We start from the raw sequence: 24,394 nt of genomic DNA, 5'->3' as shown, positions 1-24,394 counted from the left end.
CCATGATACAGCTGTGGTGCAACGGTAGAAGGCCATGATACAGCTGTGGTGCAACGGTAGAAGGAACTCTAAATGCATACCGTTGCTGTCGGGAGGAAACGACCACCTAAGTCAAGTTTTGAGGTTTTAGATTTTTGTTTTTGGTTGCATAAATCGGTGCTATTGAACACCCTTTACGTCTGTGTGTTGTTTCGAAAATATTGAACCAATGGAAAGTAGTACAAAGCGCTTGAGACAAAGGGCAGTATTATGCGTGCCTTAAGTACCAGGTCTTATTACTTAACTTAAGGCCTGGAGGCGTGGTCAATGCTGTTTGGCCACTCAGAATAGCCAAATGGCATTGATCACGCCTCCAGGTCTTAAGTTAAGTAATAAGACCTGGTACTTAAGACACGCATAATACTGCCCAAAGCCTCTTAACACTTTTTGTGCCCAAAACGTCCACAGACGTCCTAGGAATTACCGGGACGTCTTGGTAAAACAAAAAGTGGGTCTAAAAGTGGGCACCCTGGGTCGCCATTTTGAAACAATGAAAGGGCACATAATGTGTTAACTCCATTGAACCCTCAAACTGTCTGCTAACTCCACCATCTCTCCACCTCTCATGGAAGTAATTGACGATATAGAAAGTCACAACACCACCTTTGATGAGGCAGTATTTGCGTTGTTTTCAAAATATAAGGTTTTCTTCATTTCCTGAAAAGTAAGTGTATATTTTTCATTTTGGAGTTGAGTGGTTTCTTCCAGACAGCGGAGATATCATTTCGGGGGTCCTTGACATGGGGAAAACGGTTGAGAGAACCACTGATATAGCAACATAAAACGGTTTTAGAAGATATTTGAGGAATGGGCCTGAGGTCTTCATGGTTTAACGCAGTGGTTCCCAAAGTGGGGTCCGGGGAACCCCAGGGGGCCTTGAGGGAGTTCCAGGGGGTCCCCAGCTAAATTATGGGGACTGTAAAATGGAACCAAATGGACCCGTTAGGGTCCATTTGGTTCCATTTGTACACTCTCAGAGTTAGATTGACATTGATTTTACAATATAAATCGGGGGCCCCAAAGATAGAAATGCCATTCAATGGGGGTCCGTAGCCTCCTTGAAATTAAACTGGTTGAGAATCACTGCTGGAGAAAAAAATCTTCTCCCTGGCATATCTTTTCAAATATAGGGATAATTAGTGTCAATTTGAGGGGTCCTTGACATGAAAAAGTGTGGGAGCCACTGGTTTAACGTCCTCCGTGGACGTGTCTGTGTGTCTGCCAGGGCGAGGACGAGGCCATGTTTGTGGAGTACAGGAAGCAGCTGAAGATGCTGCTGGATCGCCTGGCGCAGGTGTCCCCCGAGCTGCTGCTGGAGGCCGTGCGGCGCGTCTTCAACAACACCATGCAGTAAGAACGCCAGTGTTGGTTTTTTGGCAGCACATTTTTGGTTTTAGTCGTAGTCTCTTGAATAGTTTTCACTTAGTTAGTCTAGTTTTAGTCGACTAAATGTCATGCGATTTTAGTCGACTAAATCTGATTTGGTTGACAAAAATGTTTTTTTTTAGTGGGCCTTGATGCCGTCGTAATGGCTCATTTTACACTCTACAAGCTCGCAACGTGTCGCAGCGCGACGCGTTGTGAGCTTGTAGATCTGCTATTTTCAGCATGCAACCAAGTTGCATCCTACTGGATCTCTTGTCCACTAGTCCCTCCCTAACATTTTAGTCTAGTTTTTATTTGTTGACGAAATTGTCAATATATTCGTTTTAGTCATCATAGTCGCTAAATGTGCTCCGTTGCTGTAAATCGCCGGGCGCTCTGATTTATTGGTCCTAAAATACCCCCGGGCGATTAACGTGTTAACCAATTTTATTACTTTTATACTGTGTTTTTGAACTTTTATTAAAATGGATTATCTTTCTCCAGGAACTGGCAGACCGCTCCGTTCATGGAGGTGGAGGTAGCCGTCAGACTGCTGTACATGCTGGGAGAGGCCCTGCCCGCGTCCCACGGCGCCCACTTCTCTGGGGACACGACCAAGGCCAGCACCCTGCAGGACATGATGAGGACGGTCAGTGTCACCAGGCCACCTCACCCCCCGGCATTTCAGGGTTGTCCCCGATCCCATCACGTGATCGGAAATCGGGGACCGATCACAACATTTTCAAATGATCGCAATCAGATGGGGAGCCAAAAAAACGTGATCGGGACATCCCTAGTATCAATAATATATATATATATATATATATATATATATATATATATATATATACACTCGGGACAGCCCTAATTATATTGATCGATCTTTTAGTTGGCTTTGGCCTCATTGTGGTTGATTTAACCCATTTTGGGCGGGAACCCCTTTTGGTGTTAGCATTATGTTATGCTTTAGCTATTGAATAATAGCAGACCTACAAGCTCATAGCGCGCATAGCTACGAGCTTGTAGGTCTGCTATTTTTGAAAAATGACTGACGACTGACATAGAAACAGCTTTTTCAGAAAACTGTCAGGATGTAGAAGACATTTTTTTTAATCTGATCTCAGGTCAAAATGGGTTAAAAGTGGACACGATGCAGTAAGCGGGACATGATGTTTCCAGTGAATAGACATGCAAATTGAGTGGCCAAGGTGTGGCTTTTCACCTAAACCTTGGACATGCTGTCAACTGTATATCAGGCTTTGCATTGAATTAATTAAGACAGCAGAAAATGTTCTCCACAACGTCGTAATGGTTAATGTATGCTCCGTCATTCCAACGAACCCAGGACGTGTTGTTGGCTTGTAGATGGGGATCATTTCTTGCTATTTTGTTGTACGCCAAAGTGTAAATCTGGCATAAAACCTTGGTGTGAACTAGGATTATGGTCTGAAGCTGGCTTGTAGAAAGTTTGACATCACGTGTTGTTGACATCGTGTTGTTGTTGTTGTTGTTGACATCAGCTGGTTTCCTGTGGTGTGAGTGGATATCAACACACGTCGGTGTCTCTGGAGTTCTTTGAAACGGTCGTTCGCTATGACAAGTTCTTCATCGTGGAGCCCCAGCACATTCCAAACGTTTTGGTAAGAGTTCACAACACCAGGAGCTGATCCTCAAGTCTCACATGCATCCAAATAAAATCATTTCTATTTAGCTTTACAAGCCATGAATGGACTGATAGTAAGAGAAATCTATGAAAATCTTGGATTTAAATCGTTACCAAGAAATTTCTTCACCAATGTGTTTCTAAAGGTGTCTAATAACATGTACTAAAAGTTTGAAATTCAACTCCCGTGGGAAATTGAGTTATTAGCATAATATGTGACCATACCCTTAACATCCTATATAAGGCAAAAAAGTCCACATTTCATCATTCTTTAAGTAGCATGTGACATATGAAACTAGGGTGTTTTCATGATTCTGAATCCATTCCAAGCATTAGTTTTGCACAAAAAACACTCCTTGGGAGGAAAACGGCCATAGCCGTCATCACAAACGTGATGAGGTCAGCACAGTGGATATGGCCTAATTTAGCCCAAGGAGTGTTTTTTGTGCAAAACTAATGCTTGGAATGGATTCAGAATCATGAAATCACCCTAGTTTCATATGTCACATGCTACTTAAAGAATGATGAAATCTGGACTTTTTTGCCTTATATAGGATGTTAAGGGTATGGTCACATATTATGCTAATAACTCAATTTCCCACGGGAGTTGAATTTCAAACTTTTAGTACATGTTATTAGACACCTTTAGAAACACATTGGTGAAGACATTTCTTGGTAACGATTTAGTTCCCAGATTGGTCAAATACCTGATAAAATGCCCTTACTATGATGAGACAGAACTTGTCATCGGAATGAATTTCTGGCACAAGATAACCTAATAAATACAATGTGCTAATGAGACGTTGGCTACAAAACATACAATGTCTAAAGTTGATTAAAGTTAATTATTTTGTTGTTGCTTAGATGGCGTTTCTGGACCAAAGAGGGCTGAGGAATAACAGTCCTAAAGTCAGGAGCAGGGTGGCTTACCTTTTCTCCAGATTCGTCAAAACCCTACAGTAAGACTGGAAAAAACACAGGCACGCACAACCATAGACATAGAAACGTAGACGCCCCTTTCCGCCTCTGGAGCGTATGTGCTCAAAAGGGAGGGCAAAACTTTCCCGAGATTCCTTGCGAAGCCCCGCGGAAGCATGAGCGTGCGTCACAGAGCGCATGTTCGGGTCTGTAGGTCCCGGGAAATATGCGCTGTGATTGGCCAGTAATCACTTTGAGTGGCAGGGTGACGTAACGTGCCTTCCACACTTCCGGCGTACTTCCTCCCCCCTCCCAACGAACTGCAGCGGCCAATGAGGCATCTATTTTTTTAACCCATTTTGACCTGAGATCAGATTCTAAAAATGTCTTCTACATCCTGACAGTTTTCTGAAAAAGCTATGTTTCTATGTCGGTCGTTCTTCGATTTTTCAAAAATAGCAGACCTACAAGCTCGTAGCGCACCATGAGCTTGTAGATCTGCTATTTTTCAATAGCTAAAGCATAACATAATGCTAACACCAAAAGGGGTTCCCGCCCAGAATGGGTTTAATATCTATGCGCACAACACACATAAACGCACAAAAAGGGGAGGAAAAAAGCAAAGCAAATGGCTGATCTACAAGCTCACAACACGTCACATCGCAGAGCATTGTGAGCTTTTAGAACTGCTATGCCTTTACTATTTTATAACAGTTTTGACAGTATTGACATTGACTTCGGTTAAACTGGCACAATCATGAATTGAATTAGAATAACCAAAAAAGTATATACTGTACTGTGTGTATGATTTTTCTGTTTTCCCTTTACTGTCCAATAGAGCGTCGCAGTCCCGCCCCCTACCATGGACCAGGAAATGATTCTCCGTTCATTTTCCTCATAGACATTTCAGAAAGTATTTATTTAAAGACGTTTACGCCACGGACAAAGCCAACTCGAGTCGTGACAAATCATGACAACAAACACAATTTTTTGGGCCGAACAAATAATTAGAAAGAAGAAAGAAACGGCAGGTTACAACACTTTTTTTGTGGTTTTTCTTCTTTGTAATTATTTGTTTGGTCCAAAATATTGTTTGTGTTGTCATGAGTTGTCACGACTCGAGTTGGCTTTGTCCGCGGCGTAACCGTCTTTAAATAAATACTTTTTGATGTCTATGGGAAAAATGCATTGGGATTCATTTCCTGGTCCATGGTAGGGGGCGGGACTGCGACGCTCTATTGGCTCCCTTAGATTCCCCCACACAGCCCCCACTTTGAAAAGCACTGTTGTAGCTGTGATGCTAGGACACACACACACACACACACACACACACACACACACACACACACACGCGCACACACAGACACACACACACACAGACACACACACACACACACACACACACACACAGATGGAGAGTCTAGCACTGCATCACTGACAGGGGAAAAACTACAGTCACCATTGTAATGCAAATATATTCTAAATCTGTCGTACTGTATTTGTTGTTGTATAGAATTAGCGTCTGGGAGACTGTCAGGTGACTCAGTCTCTGGTCTCTGCCATGTGTGTTGAGTTGTCATGCTAACCGGTCTTTCTCTGTTGACAGTAAACACATGACTAACTTCATCGAGGACATCCTGACCAGGATCCAGGACCTGCTAGAGCTCACCCCTCCTGTACGTTACCTACATACAGTAATGCAGTAAACGCAGTCCTTCACACATTCCAGAGGAAGATACCATCCTAGGCATCTTACAACGTTGAATCTTGAATACACGTAACTCGAGAACCGTTCGCCCCACCCAATTATAATTTGACATGTGCGTTCCACACCACCACAGGGAGTGCAGTGCCCGGCCTCGAGTCGGTCGGGTACATGGTTGTCCAGAACCGCTACAAAAGGCTCTGGTCAGGCTCTGCCAGTGGACCTAATGAGCCTAGGGGCCCTATTTTTTTGTCAGTGTTTTACCCCTAACCACTTACCCCTAAACATCTTTGCCTTTTCTTTTTTCTTTTTTTTACTATTTTGAAAAACATTTTAAAATACTTCAAATAGCCGATCTACATCGGCACGTTGTAAAGTTTTAGGCCGGCTGTTAGAACTATTTAAAAATGTTTTTCAAAATAGAAAAAAATGAGTTTTGGGATAACTGCCGAAAATAGGGCCCTAAGTCCCCTCAACTGTAGCCTCTGCCTCAGCCAATTATTGATTGCCATGGCAACCCCACACCTGTCATTTGATTACTTAACCTGTCCACCTTTCAATCAGTTTGCACTCTTCAGGCAGACACATATACAGAGATCTCCATATATGGGTACAAACAGGACAGACTGTTAAAACGGGTGCTATGATAACGGGCATTGCATACTAGGTTCCCAACTTGCATCGTTCCCAAGCAGGCCGGTGGCCGACGGGCACAGGTCGAGCATTTTGTAGAATTGGCCTCGGGTCTGAACAGGGTTAACCCAGAGCTCCGTCTCTCTCCGTTCCCAGGAGAACGGCTTCCCGGTGCTGCTGACCAGCGACGACCAGCTGTTCATCTTCGAGACGGCGGGCGTGCTGATTGTGAACGGCGAGAGTCCCGTGGAGAGGAAGCAGGGCCTCATGAGGAGCCTGCTGGCCCCGCTGATGGACGCCTTCCGCCTCCTGCTGGACAAACTGCCCCGCGAGACGGAGGCGGACCGGCAGACCGCCCTGGCGGACTGTCTGAGCCACGCCGTGGGCTTCGCAAGGTAACGGGCCCCCCAAAACGCTAGCGCTGTCACGTTGAATTGACCCTTCGCTAAGCCCTCACCCAAGGTAACGGGCCCCCAAAACGCTAGTGCTGTCATGTTGAATTGACAATAATTGTGATTTAATTGTGTTTAATAATTGTGTTTTTAGCATTGGAAATTGGAACATTATGATTAGAAATTACATTTCCGTTTGCCTTTTAGTCAGATATGCCTGCACAGGGCAGATATGACAAATACAAAATAACTAATTGGCGATTAGACTATTATGTAATAATTGTGACAAGCCTACCCAACGATTGACTTTTTTGTAGCAACTATTGAGGCTATTTTCGATTAATCGAATAATTGAGAAGCATTCAAAGACATATTTACATTAGTTTTTATATACTTTGGCGCACAATGGTGTGCAAACATAATTACATGCCCGAAATGGGGATTGACAATGATTACTAATCGGTTAACCGAGTTAGAGAGGCCTTTCGGGAACCGAAAGGCTAGCTGTTCAATCACTGGCTCCTCCTGACCTAGTGTGACGTAGTGTCGAAATGTCCTTGACCTCGAGCAAGACGCCGAACCCCAACTGCTACCCGCTGTTCAAGTGTTGCCCATTGCTCCTAATCGATAGTAATTTCAGAGGACGAATTCCGGGTATGCGTAAAAGTCATTTAAAAATGTGTGTTACGGGCTGCCGTTTCTGATTAGTTTTCGCAGGTCGGCATTATTCCTCGTATGCCAAAACATCTAACCCCTCTGTCTCCCTCCCCCTGTCTGTGCGCTCAACAAGTCGCACCAGCAAGGCCTTCAGCAACAAGCAGACGGTGAAGCAGTGCGGCTGCACCGAAGTGTACCGGGACTGCCTGCAGACCTTCCTGCCCGCGCTGAGCTGCCCCGTCCAGCGGGGGTCGCTGCGGAGCTCGGTGCGCTCCTTCCTCCATCGCATGATCATCTGCCTGGAGGAGGAGGTGCTGCCCTTTGTACCCGCCGCCTCGGAACACATGCTGAAGGACTGCGAGGCCCGGGACCTGCAGGAGTTCATCCCGCTCATCAGTCAGATCACCGCCAAGTTCAAGGTAGCTCTCCTCCAGGGCTGTCACAATAGAGTGTCACAGTCCCGCCCCCTCGAGAGACCCGGAAAAGAAATCTCCGTTCATTTTCCTCATAGACTTTTCAGAAAGTATTTATTTAAAGACGTTTACGCCGCGGACAAAGCCAACTCTTGTCGTGACAAATCATGACAATAAACACAATGTTTTGGGCCAAACAAAGAATTAGAAAGTAGAAAAAAACGGCAGGTTACAACACTTTTTGTTGTTGTTTTTCTTCTTTGTAATTATTTGTTTGGTCCAAAATATTGTGTTTGTCGTCATGATTTGTCACGACTTGAGCTGGCTTCGTACGACGCTTAAAAGGTCTTTAAATAAATACTTTATGAAATGTCTATGAGGAAAATGCATTGGGATTTATTTCCTGGGCCTGGCGTCGTCATGAAAGGGGGCGGGACTGCGACGCTCTATTGTTACAGCATTGTCTAATCGCAATTATTTGAGACAATGGCAATTATTTTTTTGCATAATCGTTTCCATGTTGAGAAATGCTCGTACATTTTCAAATATCAAAAAAGCAGAAGTAGCTGATCTACACGCTTACAACGTGTCACTTCGTAGATCAGCTACTAATGTCAGTAGTTTCTTTGTATATTTAAGCTGCCCTTTGCAATTCTTGATTTTAAAAGCCTAAAAGGCAAACGGAAATGTAATTTTTGTTTATTTGTATTCATAGGTTAATGTTCAATGCCAAAAACACAATTAAATCATTAATCGCAATTAATTGTGTGGCAATCGTCAGCTTAACCCATTCTGGGCGGGAACCCCTTTCGGTGTTAGCATTACGTTATGCTTTAGCTATTGAAAAATAGCAGACCTACAAGCTCGTAGCGCGCCACCGAGTGGCGCGCTACGAGCTTGTAGGTCTGCTATTTTAGAAAAATCGACTGACATAGAAACATAGCTTTTTTTCAGAAAACTGTCAGGATGTAGAAGACATTTTTAGAATCTGATCTCGGGTCAAAATGGGTTAAATATGTAATCGTAATGGAGTGGAAAAAACAACAAAGCTAATGTTTTGTTTTGTTTGTTTTTGTTCCTTTGGCAGGGCCAGGTGTCTCCCTTCCTGCAGCAGGTATTCATGCCTCTGGTCCTGGCCATCTTCGAGGTGCTGGCCCGGCCGGCGGAGGAGAACGACCAGACGGCCGCCCTGGAGAAACAGATGTTGAGACGCAGCTACTTCACCTTCATTCAGACCATCGCCAGCAGCGGCATGAACGAAGTCATGGCCAACCAGGGTACGTACGGTCTGACCATGCTTTTGGAACCGTTACTGTGCCATTTGTAACGGATACGGTCCTCGGAACGTCTTGGCGTCTTGAGCTAGTTGCGAACGCAGTGAGCATTTACTATGAGACCCAGCAGATCATGTCTGTCTGTCTGTGTGTCTGTCTGTCACGCTGTAACACCACCCGCCCACCACCAGAGGGCGCAGCTGTATCACACACAAAAACACACACGCACACACGCACGCACGCACACACAAAACTTAACTTGAAAAAAACGTAACTTAAAAAAAAACTTAACCTAAAAAGGAAAAACTTTAAAAGGAAACTTACAAAAAACTTAACTAAAAAAAAACTTAACTTAAAAAAAAACTTAACTTAAAAAAACACTTAAAAAGGAAAAACTTTAAAAGGAAAAACTTAAAAAAATTACGTAATTTATTCTAATTGTTGTTTTTGCAATTTACGAGCTGCGTTCGCTTCCCACGTTCGCGCGTCTTACTTGTAGTCTCATAGAACGTTGCCTGGGTTCTAAGGGAGCCAAAACACGGATTCTAATGCTGTGGCCAAATTGGTTGTGAGAGCAGTCCCATGAGCTTTACACTGTATTTCCTTTCAACCTTGACGCTTGCTTTGGTGCAGAAAAGAAAATATCATGTGACGTGCTCTTATTACATTCTTAGCAGCGACTGGTTAGTTTCCTCAAACCGGTTTGAGTTGCGCCTGGTCATCTGTGCCAAAGAAAAATGTGCACAACGCCAAGATAAGCAACTACACTGTCATTGCCTGTGTGTTATTAGCCTGGCTAATAAGCCAGACCGAATCAGCCGTTGGCAAAAACAAAATTGCCTGCCGGCGGATTACGGTCTGGAGAGGCTCAATTGTACGCCCATTTCCTACACCAGAGAACTGGTGTGGCCAATCGGGACACAGTATGCAATATGGGCGGGCTTTGGTACAGTGACGTTGAGACCTTTGACTGACCACCCCATTCGACTGGTATCACCCCATATAATCGGCGAAATCATCCGTTATCAGCACGTTTGAATGGTGCCAAAATGTCCATACTGGCATCCTCACTGTTCAGTATGTCATTATCAGCGATTGTAGCGATTGTCATTATCACTGATGTCCTGACGGAGGCGCGCCGTGTCTGGTGACCATGAGCTACGTGAGGCACCGCCGAGCGAGGCGCTAGCCGAGCGAGTCGCCGTGCCGAGCGTTGCGAAGGCCACCAGACCCGACTCAGCGCCGTTCGAGTTACGTCCTGATAGACAGAGAATAGTATATATTAGTAGCTCCTAGTTCCATGCTGCACCAAAATGACACGTCCACCAGGGGGAAACCTTGACCAGGCTATGTGGTGAGGATGCCAGTATGGACATTTTGGCCCCATTCAAACGTGCTGATAACAGATGATTTCGCCGATTATATGGGGTGATACCAGTCGAATCGGCTGGACTGACAGTAGCTCTGACCAATTGCGTCAAAGAGAAAATGTTTGAACCCGCCCCCCGGGAAACAAGATCCATACACAGCATCTCCAGACTCAAATACCACACGACAGTGTGATTTGAGTCTGGCTTATTAGCCAGGCTATTATATGTGTGGAAACTGTGGTTCTATTTCATACCTACTGACCGCCAGAGGGCGGTGATTTCATCACCTGGATATACATCGCGCGCACGCGCAGAGGTCGAATATTAATACCAACACTGTCACTCGTGACCCCCTGTGGGCGTGAGCCACCGATATAGGTGCCCAGTTCACAGGGTTCATCCTCTTTCATCTTTTCGCCTTTGAGCGCAGGTCGATTTATTTTATTGAGCTCCTGCTACTAGCCCTTTGAGGCTGTATGGGGGGGCTCTCGACGCCGGCCATGCCTAATAAGCCTCGTAACCATTCGGTTGGAGCTACCTTGCGTCCTCCAGAGGCTTCATGGCGGCGATAATTTTCCGCCGGGCTCCCTGGTCCAACTATTATGTTGGACTTTATTTTCTACAGGTAAGTTGCGTGTTACTTTACTTGCCCGGCGGGCGTGCCTGCTACAGCCTTGCGTTATTTTCGCTTTGCTGTGTGGCGTTACATGGGGTTGGTGACAGTGTTTGTTCGCTGAAATCCAACTGGTATGATTTGTTGAATTGTCGGTGGCGGCAGTGGCCGTCCATCCTCCCGATTAATGCATTAAGGGTTAGCGGTTGTGTGTTCACTAACTAAAAGCTAACTTTGTATTTAATGTTTCGTGGTGACTGTGTGCTGTTAGTGTGGCTCGCAGAGGTGTGCTTCGCCTCGACAGAGCGACCGCGGCGGCGCTCATTTGACTATTAATCAATACTCACGTTGAATGGCCGCACGATGCTGAAATGAACAGCAACACAGCAATGTTTTATGGCGTTGGTAACTATGGGCTCATAGAGGTGTGCTTCGCCTCGATAGAGCGACTGCCGCGACGCTAGTCATGTTGAATGACCACTCCGCTCCACGTGTTTTCTGCAGAAGAGAGTGTTTTGCTCTGTCGCAGACGTGCAATCAACCACATATATGTGGCGCTTGGTTGCAACGATGTCTAGGACCAAGAGGAGGTTTGTGTGGTCGTGACGTTAATGAGCGCTCCTCCCCAGACGATTTCTGGTTAAGGAACAAACTTTTTCAAATGCATGTCAAGTTGTAAACGCAGCTCAGTGCTGACTTGCTAGTTTGTTTTGCTCGTTATATCAAGCAGGAATATGACAATGTTGTCACAGTGTGCTTAACGTCACAGCTTAACTTAAGTGTGTACTGCTATCTGAGATAGGCATAGTGCTTGTATTTCATAGCTTGAGTGTGATCCGCTCAGCTGCTGTTGGGGTAATACTTGTTTGTGCTTGGCAGTACAATTACTAATATAATGGTTCAAGCGTCTATCGCTTTACCATTGCGTGGTTATCAAACTATCTACTTGGCAGGGGCAGTGGCATTTACAGGCATTACATTTTGAGCAGGCAAGAATTACATCTTGGCCAGGCAGAAAATGGATTTGGACAGGCGGACGCCTGTCCTCGCCTTATTGTAGATACGCCACTGGGCATGTGCTGAGTGCTCTTCCCTATGTCTGCATAGTATTGGTAACATGTACTGATAAGTTGAGGTGAAGAAAATGCAGCACTCATTGTATGTCCTTTTGCATGATTGTTATTTACCTCTGACGAGAGTGAACAAGCTTACGCGTTTCGGCCTGTATGGCCTTCCTCAGCGTTATACATGTACATAACATGTACTGATAATCAATATCAATAGGCATATAATGCTGTGCTTATTCCTATTTGGACTAGTCCTCATTAGCTGCCTTTGCAGCAACTGCCCTGATCCGTCTTGGGGGCAAGACAACAGGATACATTGGCGGGTACATATGTAGTGTACTTGATACTGTAGCTTTTGCTGCATTATCACTGACACTGGGGGTGTGTTTCGCTCCATTGCTGTCATACTGTGTGCTTGAGTGGTCTTCGCTCTTCGCCATGTCTACTGTACATAGAAGTACTGTAGCTTGAGTGATCATGCTCTTTTGCTGCATTATCACTGACACTGGGGGTGTGTTTCGCTCCATTGCTGTCATACTGGGTGCTTGAGTGGTCTTCGCTCTTCGCCATGTCTACATAGTATTGTTGACATACTGTGTGTACTGATGGTCAGTTTCACTAGCACCGAGGGCATGTTCCGCCCCGCCACTATCATATTGTGTACTTGACATAGGCATGAGTGGTCTCCGCTCTTCGCCATGTCTGCATTGTATTAATGACATACTGTGCGTACAGATGATCAATAAGCGTAACGCTGTGGCTGACTGGTTCACTGGCATTGAGAGTGTGTTTCGCTCTGCTGCCATTCTCTGAAGGTTACGCAGTAACCATGGTTATAAGAGATATAAGCGAGGCATGCGCGAGTACGTGCTTTTATGCCCTCGTCGAGAGGGCACGTGCTACGTCATGACGCAAAAGAGGCCCATTCTCTTATATTCTTAATAGAATGTGAGTGTACTATAAGTACTTCTGTTGTCCGCGCCCAAGTTGGGACGCGTCCAGGGCAGGAATTTCACGGCGGCCACGGCGGCCATGGCCGTCGTTGCCCCTCTCTTTGGCCTTGTGCCCCTCGAAAAGGTATATGCCCAGACGGCCACAGTGGCCGAGGTGCCCATGTGCCCCGACCGGCGCCCACAGCAGTTCATTTTACCATTTTTCCTCTGCGCAATTTTCCAGTCATTACGGTAACCTTCCCCAAACGTCTCGCGCAGACTTGTATTGTCTGTAGGGCTATTGTAGTTGTGTTGCCATTTGCCAAGTGGTTTGATTATTTTGCGTTACTTTGCCTCCTCCCTCCTCCTCCTCCGCTCCATGCATGCATACACGCACTGACAGCTCTCACTCACACTGACACTCAGCGCTTCAGGATTATTATCACACAGAGCCCGTGTGTTAAGACCAACGTGACTCGTCTTCATGGACATATAAACTCACAAAACAATACCACGCAACAGCATAGACTGCAGGACTCCTCCGCCATTTACCACGCTATCGTCTGCTACGTTAGTTGACAGAGTAAATTGTTTAAACAGCCAACGCTGGCCACTACACGGCTAATATCGCTAGCCAAACGCTAGTAGCCAAGCACCAGAGCGCGCTCACTGTACACCACGCGTCGCTCGCTTAATAATCATTCATTTCTGTATCAATGCGGACATAACGTGGTAAATGTTCATAAGCACACAATTGTACAAAATGCTTTTTACACTTGACTTATCTCCAGAGTCCTCAGTCCTGCAGCCCCACAATGCCATATGCCAGTCTAGCCTTAAAATCTACATTTATATGTTATTCAATATATTACTTTAGCACAAAATATAGGCTTTTCTAAACCAAGCCCTCATTCAAAAGTTATGTAAGTAATTAAGTAAATGTTATTTATAAAGCACCTTTTGAAACAAAGTTAGAAGGTGCTGAACAATTTGCACAGTATAAACAATAGAAGAAAATTAAAAACAAGGAACATATCACACAGTTGTGACTATAGCAGAAGAAAAACAAACAAGGCAGAACAGAAACATAGGGCTATAAAAATGAATGTAGCCTATTTAAGAAGAACTATTCTGAACCAATGTTCGCCTTTAAATTAAAAAAAATGTAATCATCCTTAACCTTTAAGCTAAAATAATGATGACCGGGGACTTAAAATCATTGTTTTAATTGATGGCCTTCATGCCCTGGCACTTGGCCTTGTGCCCTCAAAAAGTTGACCACACTAAAGGCCAAGTGGCCTTGCCCCTAAAAGGATGAAATTCCAGGCCTGGACGCGTCCCATAGCGAACTGCTGAGGGTTAGATCTTCGTATAACCACGACATTGTGTACCTGGTACTCACTACTGCTTTGACATGTGCAGTATACTGTGATTACTTGCTATCATAGCTTGAGTGTACGTCGCTCTGCTGCTGCCAGATATTACCAATATGCTTGGTATTAAAATGGTTGTATATGACAGTCCAAGTGTTTGGCCTTGCCACTATACTATGGCACTACTTGACACTGTAGCTTGAGTGATTCTCGCTCTTTTGCTGCATTATCACTGACACTGGGGGGTGTGTTTCGCTCCACTGCTGTCATACTTTGTGCTTGAAGCTGGCTTGAGTGGCCTTCACTCTTCGCCATACATAGTATTGTTGACATACTGTGTGTACTGATGGTCATTTTTCACTAGCACCGAGGGCATGTTCCGCCCCGCCACTATCATATTGTGTACTTTACACGGGCTTGAGTGGTCTCCGCTCTTCGCCATGTCTGCATTGTATTAATGACATACTGTGCGTACAGATGATCAATAAGCGTAACGCTGTGGCTGACTGGTTCTCGCTGCTTTGGCCGCGTTATCACTGGCATTGAGAGTGTTTCGCTCTGCTGCCATTATCTGGAGGTATATGACAGTCCAAGTATTTGGCTTTCCCACTATACTATGGCACTACTTGACACTGTAGCTTGAGTGATTTTCGCTCTTTCGCTACAACTACATAACCAGTAGTATTTAGAGTGTCTCGCTCTGCTGCCGTTCATGGATTAGTGCAACATGCTGGTCCTCTCTGGTCCCACAGAGGAGGTCCATTACTTGCGCCTGTAGTCGGGTTTCGACTTGGTCGCCGGACACAGGCTATGGCTGTGGTTCATTCTTCCATCCATCTCCAACCGCTTATCCGTAGTCTGGTCGCGAGGGAAACAGCTCCATACCGAGAGCTGCAGACTTCCTCTCCAGAGCAGCATTAGTAACTTCATTCTGGGGGATCCCGAGACGATCCAAGGCCATTTTGAAGATATTGCTGTTATTGTGGCTGCATACTGCTGGCACGTATGCCAACTGTGTTGGCCGTGGTTGTGGCTGATTTGCCTCCCACAAGGATGCTAGCGTTGTGAGATGATGTTCTCTCAACTAGGGGAATTTTCAAGGTGGTACTCTTGGCCACCAAGTTGCTCAGGTTAAGAACGTCTTAACCCATTTAGGGCCGATGCTGTAAACACCTTCTGAATCCGGACCTAGGTCTCGGAATGATTTCAAATGTCGATTTGATGAATTGAGAAGAGTATACATATGGCTATATACTTTACATAGCAGCGGCAACCCAGACTTGTTCCTGTCTTAATGGGTTGATACATGGGTGCTGCTCTTTTCCTGCTGTTTCCAGAGCCGCTACTTGTGGTCTGTGATGAGTAGCACTGACCTTTAGATTGCCTTCTGGGGGTGACCAACGAGACAGGGTCCCTAACCCTGGACTTAATGCCAGCATTGCTTCTCTGGTGGTGTCACTAGATGAAGCCTTCGAGCTAGTATGGCTATTGCCCATGGCCGCACGCAGTGTAGTCACTGGTCTGCCAACTAGATCCATGCCACGGCAGCTGGACTGGGACGTGTTGGACGGTCCCTTAATGGTCACCTCATCCTGGCCCTCTGGCCTGCGCGCATTGATGCGCAGGCACGGCACCTATGGGTGATGCTTGTTCTAGGCGTTAGCTTACGTGGTAACTAACTACCCTGATGATGTTGGGGCCTAGTGTGGCCCAGAGGGGGCGGCCACGGCGGGTTAGTGAGCCCGCCTGGCGACCCAGAGCCCCTGGATGTCCCGGGTTCAATGCCAGATCCGGCCAGCAATGTGTCCATGTGTGTCCCGGTCTGAGCCCCTAATTGCTCCCCGAGCGCTGTAGAATGGCTGCTCATTGCTCCTAGTAGCAATAAGATGGGTAAATGCAGGGGACACATGTTGCGTATATGCAACCGTACAGCTGAACTAGCTTGCACATCAATTATAGACTCAGCATTCTAACAGGCCCCACTTTCAGGGAAGTACAGTGGGACACTGCCTGTCGTTCCAGGCCGGATGTTTGGGCCTGCCACCCAACAGACCTTGCAGCATAGTGAACAAGCAGTTTGGTTCAACTGAAGGTTTCTCCTTGATTCATGATGGGACTGATGACGGTGGTGGTTTTCGCCTGATCCTCGATCTCAGACCTACCAGCTGCCTCTGGTCATGTATGCTGGGCACAGTGGATGTGCTCCAGGCGGTGCCAGATTGAGAATGGTCTGCAAGCATGGCCTTGCTTAAACTCTTAGAGTTAAAGGTGGGGCTGACGGACAGCTTCCACTGACCTGTCTCGTCTTGGACGAGTACAGTGCTGCCAGCCAGTCCCTCTGGTTGTTAGGCACACCGAAGCGACATAGACAGTTGCTTCTCTAGGGCTGCTTTCATTGCACCCTTTTACATGTTCTGTCTATAATTTCTGGGCCTCGAACCCCAGAATTCTGCCTACCACCGTGGATACGGTTGGGTTACTGTTTCAGTTATGTACAGGCATTTAAGCGTGCTTCGCTCTACTGCCTACCATCTCCAGCCAGTGTCTGTGATGTACTGGGCCAGTGTGCAGTGGACTTGGCCCTTGGGATGTTTAGACTTTGTTCGTAACATGATATGTCAACAGTCTATCTTCCGACCCACTAAGGGGTCGCGCGATCCAGTCAGTCTCTGCAGGAGGTCTTGCCTCATCTTGCTGGTTTCATAGCAATGCTCTTGTTGGGTATACAGTCCAGGCGGCGGACATGCTTCCCATTTAAGCCTCTTGGATCCGATGATGTTTCGTATCACTGGGCATATGTACGGCAGAGCAGGATCTTTGGCCTTGAGCGCTTGGCGCGTGGCCAACTGTAGTTCTCCCTTCCGGCGCTGACCGTTAGGGCAGGACACTCTGGCCCACCCCTGGCCAAGCGACTTCTTGTAAGTCTTCTCTACACTGCCACTTTTGGTGTCGTGTATCCTTCACAGGATAGGCAGAGGCAGTCGCACAGTAGTATGGTGCCACCATACCGGTCAGGAAGTATGAGTTTCCATGTTTCCGCCTCAATTTATTATTCATATTGGGCGGGCTATACGCGACTTGAGGTTCGTTTTTGGTTACCACTGCAGCCGAATCATCTACTGCAGCTTCTCGATGAAGTGCTTTGGCCTCCCCACAGACAGAATCCCCTGTCACAGTTTAGGGAGAGGGTGCATTCTCACCCGGGTCACCTTCGGCTGCGTAAACTGACCACTGACAATCATGCCTATTGTCCGAACCCTACTTGATTCTTGTGCATCCTGCACCAGGGCGTTGCACGCCAACACAAGTAAACTGTGGTTTAGTTGAGACAAAGCACCACCATGTTGCTCTGTGTTTTCAATACCTGCCTGTGATATTGGCAGCCTTAACCTCTCCACCAGGAGAGTAATTGTGATTGAGAACTGTTGTGCCCAGTACGGGCCCTGAGAGCCTATTATGTTAGACCTACCACATGCACTTGGTGGTCAGAACGGCTCTTTATTGGCTATGATGGCTCTAATAAAGGTTTCGCTCTCTCTGGACAGCGCCTGTCACACTTTATTGTGGGTATGCCATCAGCCACGCTGACGGGGCGAGCAATCGCCCCCTACCATCTGGTACGAGGTACCACTCTACCAGGTTTGGATGGACTTTGTCCCCAGCCCTTGGATCGGGCCGTTCTCAAATGGCTATCTGCTAGTACCATTTGCCCTCACTGCGACCCTACGGAAGTGAGTAGGTTGTCTTCAGGCCCTGCCCGGTGCCTGAGACTGGGATGCCGATGGGTCTGGGTTTACCATTCGCCAATCCCTCTTATGTCTTCAAGGACTTTCTGCCTTTCACGTTGGCTAGCCTATCATTTTTAGTTTGCTCCACAGCCAGGCATGGAGCATTCTAGTACCTGCCTATTGTGCCCTGTCCGGGCTCTGTGGCACGGCATAGCTGTGATGGCTGTTTGGTTGTTTTTGTCTGTGATAAAGGGCACAGGAAGGGCTGTGCCTTGATTCAACAGAGACTAACGCAACACTTAGAGGTACTTTGATTGTTGCGTTGAGGTAGATTTCTTCAGTAGGCCTCAAGGCCTCCCCAGAGGCATTTTGACATGCCAGACCAGGGGGTGGACATCTGTGCTGCAGTGCAGCCAAATGGGCTCCATCTATTTTGGGCTTTTGCCAAGAGTCAGCCAACCTGACTCTCCCTCACCCTGTGGTGACAGCTGTTTGGCTGTCCATTAGATCTGCAAACCGACCTCGGTAAGCGCAGATTCCTCGTGACCATGTTGGTATGAGTCATCCAGGTGATGAAATCACCGCCCTCTGGCGGTCAGTAGGTATGAAATAGAACGCAAGTTATGTATATAACTATGGTTCTATGAATACCGGATGACCGCCAGAGTTCATTGTCACTCGGAATCCCGACGAAAAGATTTCATGAGGATGAACCCTGTGAACTGGGCACCTATATCGGTGGCTCACGCCCACAGGGGGTCACGAGTGACAGTGTTGGTATTAATATTCGACCTCTGCGCGTGCGCGCGATGTATATCCAGGTGATGAAATCACCGCCCTCTGGCGGTCATCCGGTATTCATAGAACCATAGTTATATACATAACTTGCGATAGGATGGTTGGCCTAATTTGACTGCAGTCTTGCATTTCACCAGTAGAGATCACTGACTAAAAACTAAAGCTTAATTTGCCCATCACTATCCAAAAGCTTACATGTACTACTGTATTAATAATGCACCAACTGAATGAATATAAGTCGTCACTACTAGCATTTGTCAAACCCACATCACAGGTTCCTGGCCACTATTCTTTGATGCCCTTTTGTTTCTGTCTCTCATCTCAGGGGTTGAGAACATTGAGCGGGTGCTCTTCACCATCATCCAGGGAGCGGTGGACTTCCCTGATCCCACAGCTCAGAAGACCTGCTTCATCATCCTCTCCAGACTGGTAGAACTCTGGGGTAAGGCATGACTTGTTGGAAGTGCTAGAACTCTGGGGCATGGGATGACTTGTCGAGTCGAGTAAAGATAAGAGAAAATATTCATGAATCCAAATCCAGTGGTAACTCCAAGCATTGGTACTGGCATATTGTGTACGGTAGTGTCTTTTGTGAAAGGAGGAATATTATGAGAGATCTCTGGTCATGACCCATACTAGTGAAAATAGCAGATCCACAGTGTCGCTTCGGGCCGCATTGTGAGCTTGCAGATCAGCTATTTTCACTTGTAATTTGTTTTGTTTAAACTTTTCAAAATCTTTTGAAATAGGAAAAAAACTGATATTTACTTGCGACCCATAACAATGTATCGCCGACCCAATGTGACCTAGAGATTGATCCCATTTGAACCCCTTTTGGTGTTTTAAAGCATTATATTATAATGCTATTGAAAAATAACAGATCTACAAGCTCATAGCGTGGCACCAAGTGCCGCGCTATGAACTTGTAGGTCTGCTATTTTTGAAAAATCATGAAAATGTGCCTCAAATCTTTGAATATGTATTCTTTCAGAGTTTCAGTTTTTAACTCATATCTTTGCTTTTGGAGGGTCCCTGGAACAACATATTTTCAGATGGGGGTCGGCGGCCAATTACATATAATTTTTGGGGTCCTTGACATGAAATATTGAGCACCACTGATATAGTAACATAAGGTTTTTCAGAAAACTGTCAGGATTTAGAAGACATTTTTTTAAATGTTGACATCAGGCCTAAATGGGTTAACCCATTTTGGGCGGGAACCCCTTTTGGTGTTAGCATTATGTTATGCTTTAGCTATTGAAAAATAGCAGATCTACAAGCTCATAGCGCGCCACCGAGTGGCGCGCTACGAGCTTGTAGGTCTGCTATTTTTGAAAAATCAATGAACCACTGACATAGAAACATAGCTTTTTCAGAATGTATGGAATGTCAGGATGTAGAAGACATTTTTAGAATCTGATCTCAGGTCAAAATGGGTTAAAGTATTTGAAAAGGGGTATGAACACCATAGGACTGACAGTGATTGTGGTCGTCTGTCCAGGAGGTAAAGATGGCATGGTGGGCTTCCCAGACTTCATCTACAAACACATTGTTCCTGCTTGTTTCCTGGCTCCTCTCAAGCCCACCTTTGACCTCACAGACGCCCAGACAGTCCTGGTAAGTTTCTGAACATAAAGAAATGTTAGATTAAATACAAATGTAAACTAGAAAAAGTGCCCTTCCGGGCACAGGTCTCCACCAGGAGGATAGGAGTGTGTGTGATGTTTGGCAAAATGTTTAGGAGGATGTTTTTTTTATTTGTTTTTGCAACAATTTTCTTAATTTTGTTGAGGAAATACAGAGCCAGATCACTCATAGCATCTCTGAGGATAGAATTCTGGATGAGCAGGACATGTGCAGCATTTTGTACAAAACGGGCCACTCCTGAAAACTTTGGAAGGCAATCTTAGCCAATCAGTGTACAATCTGAGAAATCCAACAGACTCGTCTTGATCACATGACTACAGAGATCATGTGTACCGATTGCCATTTCTTCATACGCCTTTGATGGCAATTGGATGATTTGAGGCATTTTGTTCCAAAAATGTGTTTTGCAAAAATCAACCTGTTGGTGGCGCTATAACAGGCCAATGTGAAAAGGGTGGGATATATTCCTCAGCCTGTGTGAAAGATTTCATGTAAATTGCATGCTGCGTTCATGATTTGAGGCTTTTGTTCAAAACGGGGCAATCTTGCAAACTGTGAAAGCCAATTATAGCCAATTAGGATGGAATATGAAATATCAGACAGATCCAACTTGAGCACATGACCATAGAGATACTGTGTAACGATTTGTGAGATTTTTGGACAGAATCTGGAGGAGTAATATCAAAAAAATTGTTTTACAAAAGTCGGCCTCCTGGTGGCGCTATAAAAGGCAGATGCGGAAAATGCAGGTCAAAGGTTTGTCCTTGGCCTCTAGGGAGTGTGCATGCAACGTTTCACGCAGATCGGTGCAGTTTTAGGTAAAAAATGTGAAAAGCTGCCTCATGGTGGCGCTATAACAGGCCGTTCTGGAAAATGTGGGGCAGAGGTTCATCGTTGGCATCCAGGGAGTGTGTGCGCAAAGTTTGGCATCGACCGGGTTAACGGTGCCGGAGATTAGCTGGTAACGGACGGACGGAAGGACGGACGGACACACACACACACGGACGGAGTGCAAAACATACTCTCTCCCCATGCCTTCGGCCTGGTGGAGACAATGAATACAAAAATACAGATGTTTCCCAGTTTGAGTAATTTAACGTTGTTGCAATTTAACCCATTCAGGGCGGGAACCCCTTTTGGTGTTTTCATTATGTTATACTTTGAATATATATTATTTCAGAGTAAACATTGTTTACTCAAATCTTTGCTTCTGGGGGGTCCCTGGAACAACATATTTTCAGATGGGGGTCGGTGGCCAATTACATATAATATTTGTGGTCCTTGATCCTATTTGTGGTCCTTGAAATATTGAGAACCACTGATATAAAATCCTAGGTATTTCAGAAAACTGTCAAGATAAATTTTGACGTCGGGCCTAAATGGGTTACGGTTAAATGTTTGTTTTTTGTCTTTCAGGCATTGTCGGAGTGCGCTCTCACATTGAAAATGATTCATCTCAAACGGGTGTGTATCACTTTAGTGGCTTTAGTATTGACATTACACGTATTACATTGTTATTAGTATTGTATTTATTCCTCCACTGTAGTCTGTGACCATCTCCTCTGATCCTTTCTCTTTGGCAGGGGCCAGAGTTCATCCAGTTCTTACAGCAGGACTACCTGCCTTCACTTCAGGTATCGCCAGAAATCACACAGGTAAGATGGTGAACGGTGGACTGATGTGAAAAATGATTGGTCAATACTGACAGTGAGTTAGAGAATAATTGACTGATTTAGTGAATAGTGGACTCTTGGCTTTCCATCAGTTTCAGTTTAACCTGAATATATTTTAAATAATATTCAATTGCAGAGCAATTCTACAACAGTTTTTCTACTAGTCTCATCAGTCTACTTGCATATGCTAACTTTTTACCGTTTTGTAATAAATGTTTTCCTTTTATTTGTTATAGAATATATAGATAGTAGAAATGTTTAACAGTAGAGATGTTTGGGTTGTAATTTAGATTTTTTTTAATTTTATTATTAGTGAATGAATACTTTGCATTGGCAAAACGGGGGTAGGAGTTTAATAAGTTTGGTTGTTTTAGCTTCTCGCCCTCGGGGCGTCTTACTGGTACTTCATTCCTACTGCTTTTCGGACATAGTTTTCTTTAGTTTATTGTTTTTAATTATCATTCGAAATAAAACAAGTAAGACGCGCGAACGCGGGAAGCGAACGCAGCTCGTAAATTGCAATAACAACAATTAGAATAAATTACGTACTTTTTTAAGGTTTTTTTTAAGTTCTATTTTTTTTGTTTAAGTTTTTTTTTAAGTTAAGTTGTGTGTGTGTGTGTGTGTGTGTGTGTGTGTGTGTGTGTGTGCGTGCATGTGTGTGTGTGTGTGTGTGTGTTTTTGTGTGTGATACAGCTGCGCCCTCTGGTGGTGGGCGGGTGGTGTTACAGCATGACACACACACACACAGACACACAGACATGATCTGCTGGGTGTCATAGTAAATGCTCACTGCGTTCACAACAACTTCATTAATTCATTCAACGTTTGCCAGTAAACAGAATAATCTCGTCTAGAAGCTTCTGTGACGACTCCCAAAAATGTTTGCTTTTGTTTTGTTTGAACAGGAGTTGTGTCAAGTGCTTCAGCAGCCTGACGTCAAGGTTCTGAAAAACTACATTAAGGTACATTAACTAGCTGCTGTTCATTCCCAGAGAAGACATTTTGTCTACTCTGTTTTATTATTGTGATCTTGTGCATAATTGTTCACGTGGACTCCCTTAGGGAGTCAATTATTTTAATGATGATTAATTCCTTATACGTATATCTTTCCATTAACGTTATACTATACATACATCGTCGCTGCCTGGAAATCTTGTATGTCCAAAACGTAAACCTTTCGGCAACTAGAAAAATGAAGCTCATTATTTAGTCACAAGCTTTTGTTAATACTTTTAAATACTGTATTTATAATGTGAAAGGAGGGACACCCACACACTGCCACTTGCTGGGTTCAGAGCATTTTATTAAAGCAACGTTTCGGTCTTGCGACCTTCCTCAGGCTAGGTCGCAAGACCTAGGAAGGTCTGAGGAAGGTCGCAAGACCGAAACGTTGCTTTAATAAAATGCTCTGAACCCAGCAAGTGGCAGTGTGCGGGTGTCCCTCCTTTCACATTGTATATGCTTCGTCATCATCGCACCTGCTCCAAACCTACCGGGTGTGCGGAAGTCATCTCTCTATAAATACTGTATTTATTAAAAAAAAACACTGACAAAACGTAAGCACTTTCAAACCGGTGTCGGCATGTTTTTATAGACGCACATTTTGAAACAATTAAAATAATAGCTCTACACGTTCACAACGCATCTCACATGCTATGAGCTTGTAGAACGGCTATTTTCTCTTTTGCATTACGTTGTCATACACAGCACTGTACAATAAAGTTTAAATTAAGTGGCCCATTACTTTATTAAAGGTGAAATGTGGAGATACAAGGTTTCCGCCTGACAGCGACGAGATCATACTATATTACCGTTATGTAATACTATTCTTCAATCTTTCATCATACTATATTACCGTTATGTAATACTATTCTTCAATCTTTCATCATACTATATTACCGTTATGTAATACTATTCTTCAATCTTTCATCATACTATATTACCGTTATGTAATACTATTCTTCAATCTTTCATCATACTATATTACCGTTATGTAATACTATTATTCAATCTTTCATCATACTATATTACCGTTATGTAATACTATTCTTCAATCTTTCATCATACTATATTACCGTTATGTAATACTATTCTTCAATCTTTCATCATACTATATTACCGTTATGTAATA

The 24,394-nt window shown here is 44.8% G+C and overlaps 1 protein-coding gene across 2 annotated transcripts in view; it reads left to right on the top strand.

Annotated features, from left to right (window-relative positions):
• xpot (exportin, tRNA (nuclear export receptor for tRNAs)) overlaps positions 1-24,394 on the top strand; it is a 44,104-nt gene that overhangs the window by 15,376 nt on the left and 4,334 nt on the right. For both annotated transcript variants that reach the window (XM_079493986.1, XM_079493987.1), the window contains exons 12-24: positions 1,265-1,389; positions 1,909-2,053; positions 2,925-3,044; positions 3,932-4,026; positions 5,592-5,661; positions 6,480-6,718; positions 7,506-7,791; positions 8,873-9,062; positions 19,266-19,382; positions 20,442-20,557; positions 22,004-22,051; positions 22,171-22,242; positions 23,169-23,225. In XM_079493986.1, the coding sequence (XP_079350112.1) occupies positions 1,265-1,389; positions 1,909-2,053; positions 2,925-3,044; positions 3,932-4,026; positions 5,592-5,661; positions 6,480-6,718; positions 7,506-7,791; positions 8,873-9,062; positions 19,266-19,382; positions 20,442-20,557; positions 22,004-22,051; positions 22,171-22,242; positions 23,169-23,225 (1,680 nt within the window). The remainder of the gene's footprint in view (positions 1-1,264; positions 1,390-1,908; positions 2,054-2,924; positions 3,045-3,931; positions 4,027-5,591; positions 5,662-6,479; positions 6,719-7,505; positions 7,792-8,872; positions 9,063-19,265; positions 19,383-20,441; positions 20,558-22,003; positions 22,052-22,170; positions 22,243-23,168; positions 23,226-24,394) is intronic.

Source organism: Electrona antarctica (assembly GCF_951216825.1).
Source record: "Electrona antarctica genome assembly, chromosome: 23".
Lineage (NCBI taxonomy): Eukaryota > Metazoa > Chordata > Actinopteri > Myctophiformes > Myctophidae > Electrona > Electrona antarctica.
This window is presented reverse-complemented; position numbering and strand designations above follow the sequence as displayed.